Consider the following 10,559-nt stretch of genomic DNA (forward strand, 5'->3'; position numbering starts at 1 on the left):
CCTAATTCCTGGGCAATTCAAATCCAAACCAAGTATGCTTTTTCTGGCCAGTACCATTACCTGTCAATTTTTATGGTTTCTGGGTTATTTTTAATAAAAGCTCAAATTTCCTCACATCTGTGTTACTAAATATCTAGCTCTGTCAAAGTAAATACAGAAATCAATAGTTTCCTATTTTAAAAATTAAAGAGAGAAGGAAGAGAAGTGAGAAAAAAAACTTTGCACTGGGTTGCCTGTTAGCTTAGATGTGCAATCTGACAATCACCTGATAATTGCACCCTTGGGGTAATTCTGTACTGGTAAGATAATAAAGTGAAATAAGTCACCTTTATTTCAATTTACTTACACAATTTGCAAATCTGTAGCTCTCTGCCATGGTAGATTAAGAAAATTAGCATGTAAGAAAAATCACCTGCTTATGTAAATTGGAGGATGGTTTTTATCTATGCAGACAGAAAAAAAAATAGCTGCAATCTGGGTCAAATGACTAATTTTATCTATTTGTTCAAAGGTCTCCCCCTTCACCTTTTCTCTGTAGCTCAGAGCAAGAATTTTAGGTCAAGGAATGCATAAACAAAAAAGTATCTGTGTTGTCCATTCTCCTGTAAGTTTACTGCCTGACAATACTGAGCTCTATATTACTTAAACTGAAGACAAGACTGAGAACTTTAGATAACAAAACCACAACACTGAGAGGAAAGAAAAGAAATCAATGGAGGATATCTGATCTAACTGGCAAAGAAAGCAAACATGACAAGGATCAGGTACCAATTTTACCTTCTGCTACTTTAAGCAAACAGGGCTTCAGAAAAGGAAATCACTCCAAATAATTCAGGGCAGGCAGGACAACTTCTCTACAAAGAACATTACTCCACTTTGCTCTATAAACACACTGAGTCAAGTTCTTCTGAGTCTGACATAAGTTAGATGAATGTGTTCTTGCTCATTTAATGACTATTTTCCCAGCATTCGTTGCTGGAATTCATCCGTCCCACTTATAACTGACTCCATCTCCAGGAGTGGACCTGACTGCTTTAAAGTAACCTTATCCACACTGACAGTGACGGGTCCAGAGATGAGCATACAATTCAACAGAGGCTAAAGACATTCTAGAACTGGGCTGGTCAATAAGCCAGTCAATTGTCACTGGGCTACTGAACGCTTGAAATTTGGTCAGTCCAAACTGAGAAGTGTTCTAAGTGCTAACATAAACACTGGGTCTAGTATATTTTATATGGGAAAAAAATGTAAAATATCTAATGATTTTTATAGTAGTAACATGTTAAAATGATAATATTTTGGATATATTGAGTTAAATAAAATAGATTACTAAAATTAATTTCATTTGTTTCTTTTTACATTTTTAACGTAGAAAATTTAACACTGTGTTACGTGGTTTGCATTATATAGTTGGCCCTTGAACAATGTGAAGGTTAAGAGTGCTGATCCCTGCCCAGTGCGGTAAAAAAATCTATGTATTAACTTCTGATTCCCCCTAGACGTAACTTCTAGTAGCCTATGGCTGACTGAAAGGAAGCCTTACTGATAATCTAAAAAATCGATTAACACTTTTTGTTTGTTATACATACAATATACTGAATTCTTACCACAAAGCAAATTAAAGAAAATGTTAAGAAAATCATAAAGAAGAGAAAATATATTTTTAGTGCTATTTACAAGATTAATCATCTGTCAGTACCTTCATCAATATTGTCTTATATGATACAAAACACTGTATGTATTACACGTATCACTAACACTAGACATCCAAAATGAAAAGATAATGTGAAAAAGAAACATTTCTTTACAGGTATAACTATTCATGCATTGATAACAAAGAAGCAGTAATATGGTAGCTTTACGGCAGACTAGTTTAACCAATATGAGTGCTGGAAACACATGTTTTAAAAAGACACTTACCTGTGATGCTAGGCTGATACTGTTTCTCCAACTATGAGTGAAAGGAGGTGGGGCATACTGTACGGTAATTAATTCTTTGAAAACAAAGTTAAAACAATAAGAAAACTAATACACTAGTAATTCTATATTAATATCATTCACCTTACGCCTGTATAAGGAAAAGACTAGTATCTATACCTATCTTACGCCTTCACGACATACCTTTTACTTAATTCTTTTGATATTTCTAGACTACAGGCTTCATCTGTGAGTTTTTCAAACTGTCACAAATCTCAAGTTTCCAATATATTTATTTTTGAAAATCTGCATATTAAGTAGATCTACACAGTTCAAACCCATGTTGTTCAAGGGTCAACTGTGTATTGAGGCAACACAGGATTTTATAAATGAGGGAACCAAGACTCAGAAAAGTCAAATAACTTAATCAAGGTCATAGAGCTGTTGGCAGCAGGGACCAGAACCTTGTCTCCTAACAAGTTTAGTTAGTACTTTACTACCTTGTCATTAAAAAGAAATAATCTTGCCAAGGAAATGGTACCTTGACTATGATAAACATCAAATTTTCTGGTTTAATAAACTAGAAATAACAACTTGGGATTTGGGAGAATTTTATTAACAATAAACGTGCTGTTAATACTGGAGACATTCTTTAGAACCAAATATATATATGTATGTCGGGGGGGGGGGGCGGGAATCATACACATTCTCTCCTGTGATCTACTTGCAAAATTTAATGACCTTTTTCCATCCTCATTTTCTTTGACTTTATCTGCATCAAAGATTACTCCCATCTTCCTAACAATCTTTTCCCATGTGCAGGTTGTCAATCACTAATATTTTCCTATCTGATTACCCTTAGTTCCATCTCCAATAATTTCTTCCATCTACAACTGAGAACATTCCCTAAGGCCCAGACCTCAGCTATCTCTACTTCCACTTACATAGCCTTGAAAAAAAAAAAATCCTATCTAAACGGTCACTCTTACTTAAAAACTTCCAGTGGCTGCCATTCCTAATGTTTCAACCTTTTTCATTATTTCCTGCCCCCAGGAGCGTTTTCAGACATTTTCCAATTGCTCTCCCCTCAATGAAATTTTAATACCACAGATATGCTGCATATCTGTTTATGTACTGCATGTTATAAAGGGGCTTTAAATTAAAAAAAAAAAAAAGTTTTCTTTTTCCCCTCTCCCAAGTACCAATGGTGTCTTATCTCTTCAGCAGGATGCTCCAACCTCTTCAGGATTTGCATCTCCACCCTCATCTCCTGTCACCTGCACTGCAATTGATATTCAGCAGCTCCAGCCCTGTAAGTCTCCCTTATAAGGGCCCATCCACCAATAATTCCCTTCCCCGTTAGTTGACTTTTTTTAAAACTTTTATTCTTAAAACTCTGTTGAGGTATTTATCTCTTCGAGGAAGCATCCGTACCTTCCAAAGAAATCCCTCCTCTGTATTCCCAGGGAGTGTCTCTATTGCTGCACCTACGGCAGTGAATTGTAACTAACCATTTACAAATCCCTCTCCCCCACTAGATCATAATCGCCTTTAAATCTTTATCATCCAGCACAGTGCCTGGCAAACAGTCAACACATAGTCAATGAGTATTATAAGAACAAGTGAAAATAATCTGTCCTTACATTTTTATTTGACGGTTTCAAATTTGGTTTCAATTCTCCATCAAGACTCTCTTGAGAGCAAGGATGTATCAGTTCATACTGTTTCTTTAACTGTAAACACCTTCAGGGCAATATCATGACTTAAACATCTTTATATCCCAAGCACAGCAGAAACTTGAAAGAAGTCTGTGAAATTATTTATACAACTAAATATCCTCATTAAAGCCTACAACAGTGCTGCTCTGTAGCAGGTTGACAAGACCAGTGACCTCCAGCCATGCCAAAACCTTCTGTATGATTCAATTAGCCAAACTTATTCAAAGCACAAGATGTGAAACGGTTTAGGTAAAGATCACCAATCGTCTTTAAAGGCAGACATCCCTGTACAGAGTCTCTCTATTCACACCACTACAATTAACTATTAAATCTGAACTCACTACAGTTTCCTGAGAGTTCATCTTTTCGAAATGTCAGAGTGCCAGATTTTTTTCTGAAAAAGTTCTGAGCTAGGTACCTCAGAACTACCAGCTAGGTCTATGATGGTTTGTCACGTGCTTATTGACAGTATTACAACTATTGCCTAAGGCACTCTGTGTGTTACCCCCAAGCAACAAAAGGATCAAACTGACAAGCTATTTTAGTTAGACAATCATTGTTGATCTGCATTAGATGACCCAATCAACAAATAATGCACCTGAGTATTACGGAAGCACAGGGAATTGCAAGTAAAACCCAAATATAATGTAAAGAACTTCTACTCAATGACTTTTTTCTGTTTGGTTGGATGACAAATGGAAAAGTTTCTTTGGCCTTGACAATTTGCATCAAAGAAATCAAATCAGCATATTATATAAACAGTTGATGCTTGAAATGCTAGGACAGCAACAAATCTAATAAGAACCACCAAGAATAGACTCAATTCTACATATAGAAGTCAGTGAAACCCTAATGCTCCAAGTTGTGAAGATAATAAAATATTCTAGTATTCCATTAGAAGACAGCCTTTTGTATAAGGAACAACACCACTACAATTGCCGATGCTTTGAGGGTTAAATTCCAGAATTCAAATATTCAGTTAATGTATTTTGCAAATATTCTCCTAGCACAGCATATAAAAGAGAACTATATATACCACTATTTCTTTTTCAGGACATGCACCAGTGGTAACAACTGACAGCTAAAAGAAGTTGCAAGTAGTTCTGAGGGAGACTGTTGTTTTAGCTTGTTTGAAAAGGCAATTCCTTCTGAAATGTATTTTTTTAGGAAAAAAATTTTTTCTTCTAAGCTGATAGTCAATAGAACATAAAAATTTCCCCTAAGGATAAGCCAAATTTCTTTTGTTGTGTTTAGGTTTTGTTTCATTTTGGGTTTTTGAATAATATTTGCATAATCTTGTCCAGGAGCCCAACTACAACATGACTTCCAATGTTACAGGTTATGGACTTTCAGTGACCAAGAAACCAGTTCACTGTCATTAGACTGTGTTCCTTTTATTCTCTCTCTCTGCCTCCTCGACTTTATGACCATGAACCTGCAGTTTCTAAAAGTAAGTTCGTTTGTACTTAAAACTAACAATATAGATTTCCACATTTCTAGTTTCACACGGCTGCTTTGTTATGTCTAGAAGAGCAACCGTTTCCTTTTTATGGTGCAGGCTCTGGTTCTTCAAAGCTCTTTTCACAAAGCAGCCCTCCCCCCCCCCACCAAAGAATCCAGCTGTGGCTGTTAATCTTGGCTGATAGAGCAACTTCTCAATGCTACAGATTCCTAACCTGGAAAAGGCAGCTAATAACAAAATACACTTTAGTCTACTACTCTTTCTGATGCAACTAACGCCAGCATTTTCCCAAAATTATCCCCAAAAGCATTCCTCAATTTTCCAAATTTCAGTTTGCTACTTGGGGAGTAAGAGGACTGGAGAAAACATCAGAAAATACATGATGCCTCTAATTTTCACAAGATGAGGAAGCTAGACAATCCCTGCCACGCAAAAGGATTTACACTGAGTAATTTTTCATTAAACCATACATATTTCCCCCACCTCACTGGGATCGTCTTTAACAATTCACACCTGTTCATCCATACACAAGTAAAATGAATCTCCACTAAAGGTGAACTTTGACAACAAGGATGTCCTTCATTTGTTACATTCTGAGGGAAAAAAAAAATTAATTTCCTTCCAGGTATGGAAATCTATAATACTGCCTAAACGAGTACAGATGATCTGGCTAGAACATGTAAAGTCCATGTAACATATGGACTTTATGTAACAAGTCCATGTAAACATACATATTGTGCTTTTAAAAAATGCATTTGCTTTTAATTAATTGAGACAACAGAATACTTTACCCTAACTCTAAATTCAACCCCTTGGCATATAGCAGAACTAAGAGGACACTCTAGGTATTTAAAGTCATGCCTCTAAAAACAGTGGGCTTCTCTGGTGGCTCAAACGGTAAAGACACTGCCTGCAGTGCAGAACTGGGTTCGATCCCTGGGTCTGGAAGACTCCCCTGGAAACAGGGAATGGCTACCCACTCCAGTATTCTTGCCTGGAGAATTTCATAGCCTGCATTTTGATTCTACCTGATAAATCTGACCATATGTGAAGCCACATCTATGAACATTTACACAAGTTTGATTTTCCTACCAATAATAACCACAATAAAAAACAGCTAACATTTATTGAGTGCTTACTGTGTGCTAAACAATATACTCAATGGTTTACAGGGATTACCTTCATTTAATCCTCAAACCAATGGAATGAAATGAATGCTATTATTATCCTTACTTTATAGATGAGAAACAGAGACAGGTTAAACAATGTATCAAGATCACACAGCTAGTAAGTATCACTACAGTGATGCTTGAGTTTCAAAGTTCATATAAAAGTAACCTGCTGAAAGTATTAGAGTAATACAATTCAAAGTTCTCCAATTTAACTTGGAGAACAAAGGCAACAAACTGAATGCAATCCCAGACAGCAAAAAATGCTGATTTCATAAATCATCAAGGTAGCAATATGTACCATTAATTCAGTCTGGTATTTTTGGCTGCCAAAGTCAAAACTGCTTGGGTTCTGCAGTTCTCAAACCTTTCTCATGCAGTCAGTTTCCTCCAATTCTCAAAAGTATACACTTCAAGAGCCCCTGAAGGCTTTATGTTGTAATACTCTTTGTCCCAAAGTTGTTACATCTTTAAGAACAACCTAACTTACTTTCCATCTGGCAAATGTTAACTACAGACAAAAAGATATTGACATTCTCACAGAACAAGTCAGGTTTCTGTCTGTGAGTTGTTTTGTGCTTTGGTTTTGCATTGTGAAAATATCCATAAGGGCATTTGGAAGCCTTGTTATCTGATAAAGAAGGTCAAATTATATATGATGCTTTGATAACCCATGAACAATATTCTATCGCTGGCAATGAATGTATCTCAGGCTACTCCATGATCATATTACTAGGTAAACTGGAATCTTTACTTTGAGATAAAGCACAGCAGACAGTTGTTAATGAAACCTTAATTGAACTGTCAAAGCACCACCTTTACCAGCAAGCTAATAGGTAATTCACTACTTTTACACAACTGTCCAATACTGATAAGTTATTCCAATAGTTAAATTCAGCAGAAAGATAAATCAAGCCTGGTAGACTAAATTGTTCAGTGAGAAATCAGAATGGTAAAATGCTGCATCACCTCTACAAATATCTCTCCTTGTGTACATGGAGGAACAACAATATCCCTCAAAATCATAAGCAACACTTAGCTATCAGTTCAGTACCACTGGGTACACGTCCAGAAAAAGAAACGAGAGCGCATACAGTTTCCGCTCATATGCCATGACAGAAGGAAAATACTTGCAAAATGCATTAAACATATTTGAGTCTAAGTGAATCTTATAATGCCCAAGTAGTTATATGGTGCTTTGAATTAAATGATGTGTCATTAGGAGAATATTTTTACGTTCTACTTTAACCACTTTAGAAAATAGTTGTTTCAGAGTCATTAAGTGCCTTCTAAATTAAAAAGAAAAATCTTCACAGTTAGTTAAAAAGTAAAAAAAGCTCACTAACATCTTCAGCTTGGGTTTGAAAATACTAGGGCAATTCACTGTGGTCTGTCATTCAAATTTCTAGTTTTAACAATCTTACTTGGGTCATACAGCAATTAAATTTCAAATATAATAAGCAATTCAGACAGCAAGTTATAAATATGTAAATACAAAAATAGAAAAGTATTTGCATACTAAAACACACACCTGGAACTCTTTTCCTTTTTTTTCATACCGAATTGTATTTCACCTGTAACAGCTGATAAAAACATTCAATGCAGCTAAGTAGAAAAACTTGGTTAAAGAACAAAGAAGGCCTGACCAGGAGATCAAGTAACCAAGCAGCAAAGATGCCACAGCACTGTGCTGCGGAGAAAAAAAGTACTCTAGCAGGCCCAGTCACTACCCTCATTGGGCTCACAAATGTGATCAGACAGGGCAAGTACAAAACCACTGGTGCACAGTGGAAGACGGTCACAAATGGAGGTGCTTCAAGTGCACGGAATGAACTCCATGGGTGGTAGAAGGGGTCAGTCAAGGAAAGAATCTAGAATGGATTCAAATCAAGCATTTGGATTTTCATGTACTGGTAATTTAGAACACCACTACCAGGATGTTTGCTGTGGGATATGTTTCAGCACTCCAGTTCCTTATCTCCCTTCCCTTGAAAAAAAAGAAAAAAGAAATTCCCTTAGCACCAACTTTAAGTTAAAACTTCTACAAACCCCATCACCAGTTGGTAGAAATGAAGAGCAAATAACACCTTTAGAACACAGTCCAGAATCCTGCAACCCATTTCCTTGTCAGCACATCTCCAGTTCTTAGCACTGTATGCAAAGCACTAAAACTAAAGAGCATCCAGGTCTAAGAAAATCCAAACAAATTCTCAGTAAATCAATGACAAAATTACAATCTTTTTCCTCCCCTCAGCTTTGAAATCCTCCAGGGTTAGACAAGGAACAGCAGTTCACTGTGTAGTCCCTGAGGATAGGATATGGAAGGGAAGACAGGAAGGCAAGAACAGGCAGGTCCCTGAGCAGAGACTGAAGAGGCACCATTACCGGCTACCCTCTTTCCCACCAGGAATCCCACACACCTTGGAGAACAGAGCACTGCAGCAGCAACCTCCTTGGAGAGCTCACTGGGAAAACACTGGACTTTACCAGGTTAAAAAAAGATAGATTGGATCACTTAGTAGCCTAGTTTATAAAATCTGAAATGTAAATAAAGATGGCCAGATGTAATGCAAAAATGAAATTCATATCAATTACAGCCTGAAAAGCAATGATCAAAGGAGACGCTTACCAGGCTAGTTCCAAAGAGTTCATTTTCTCTAGGTGATGGGGGCTTTTCTAGACATTAACAAGAATCTTTTCTTTTTTTAAATCAGGATATAGTTGAAGGAATCTATTTTTGAAGCACTGAAAACATCAATTCATCTATTCACACCAGAATACTTACTCCTTGGGGAGAAAAACTCAGTTCACTCTAGTTTTGATAGAAACAGGACCCTACAATGATAAACACATTTTACTATAAACTACTAATCTTCCTAAAAAGAATAGACAAAATGACAAAATGTTGCATTTAAGAAGCCCTCAGACTTTAAAAAAATTTATACTAGCCACAGCAAGAATAGACCAGTTTCATGTTTTAAAAGCACACTCCCTACTACAGCAACCAACCAAGGGATAAGAGCAACTTACAAGCCACTAAATGACACTAAAACATTACACTGAATGTGGGCCACTGCATAGTTACAGTCTACTGACCTCAATTGTGGTACTCATGTGTGATGCTATATTTAATGCACTCTTATCAAAAGGCTAAAGCTACATACTTCCCAACTGTAGCTTTATGGTTTAAAATAAACCACTCACTCACGAAACGACTTAACTGGTTCAAATATGAACCCTATCTTCCTTTGGGGATCGCGATCACAAATTAAGGAATGGAGAGAGAGAAAGAGCAAAATAGTTGTGGAAAGTATACCCCAACGACCAGACAATGGTAAGGAATCCAGTTTGGGTCAGTTGTGACATCTGCTCCAACTGGGCAACTGATTCAAACTCAATCAAACATGAGGGACGGCCAAGGTCTGTAGAGGAATAAGCGTTCCGTGCATTCACCTATTTACTGATTCTCCATTCTGTGGCTTCCTTAGGTCCTACGCTGTAAGTCTGGTAGACAACAAACTTCTGAGTTCAACAGAGGGTGCTCCACCAAAACTGGCCAGGACTTCAAAGCTTAAGCCTAGACAGCCAATGCCATCAGGCCCCTTTTACCAGGTAATGAAGGGTGACTTCCTATAGTTGAGCAGCTTGTTCCACTTGGGTCGACATGGAGAAAAACCATGAGAAAAGGCCTTGCCCAGCAACCTTGAGAAGAAACCAGAAGTCGTGATTCTTCCTTGGATACTCACCAGACGACACCAAAGGCTCCATATCCAATAGGTCTATCCGGCTCAATATCCAGCTGCTGTTGTGGATGATGCGAGTGCTGATGATGGTGCGCCTTAACTGTGGCAGCTGCGGCAGCCTGTACCTGAGCTGGGGCTGCTGCAGCTGGTCCCGGAGCCTGACCCGGTGCCGGTGATGGGAAGTAAGGCTGCTGTTGCCCAGGGTTTAACATGGCTGCAGCTGCGGCTGCGGCGGCGGCTGCCGCAGCTGCCGAGGAAGTATGCTGCTGCACGGGGTGGACCGCAGCAGCCGACCCGGGATGAAGATGGTGCTGAGGGTGGTGGTGGTGGTGAAGGTGAGGAGGAGGGAGGTGTGGAAGGTGGTGGTGATGGTGGTGGTGGTGCCCTGCTGCTGCCGCAGATGTACCGCCATTGTAAGCCGCCATCATTTTTGCGTTGGCTCTTGCGCCACAAAGAGACATTCAAAAAAAAAAATGCCCTTTGATTGGAAAGCAAACTGGGTCAAGCTGTCATTTGGCCATTTAAAAATGAAGGAAAAAACAGATCGGAA

The 10,559-nt window shown here is 38.0% G+C and overlaps 1 protein-coding gene across 1 annotated transcript in view; it reads right to left on the reverse strand.

Annotated features, from left to right (window-relative positions):
* Window positions 1–10,536, reverse strand: part of NLK (nemo-like kinase) — a 128,735-nt gene extending 118,199 nt beyond the window's left edge. Inside the window, exon 1 of the mRNA XM_010861441.1 lies at window positions 10,013–10,536. Within this exon, the coding sequence (XP_010859743.1) occupies window positions 10,013–10,470 (458 nt within the window). The 5' untranslated portion in view covers window positions 10,471–10,536. The remainder of the gene's footprint in view (window positions 1–10,012) is intronic.
* Between the last annotated feature and the right edge of the window lie 23 nt (window positions 10,537–10,559).

The sequence above is a fragment of the Bison bison genome, unplaced genomic scaffold, assembly GCF_000754665.1.
Source record: "Bison bison bison isolate TAMUID 2011002044 unplaced genomic scaffold, Bison_UMD1.0 scf7180017864472, whole genome shotgun sequence".
Taxonomy (NCBI): domain Eukaryota; kingdom Metazoa; phylum Chordata; class Mammalia; order Artiodactyla; family Bovidae; genus Bison; species Bison bison.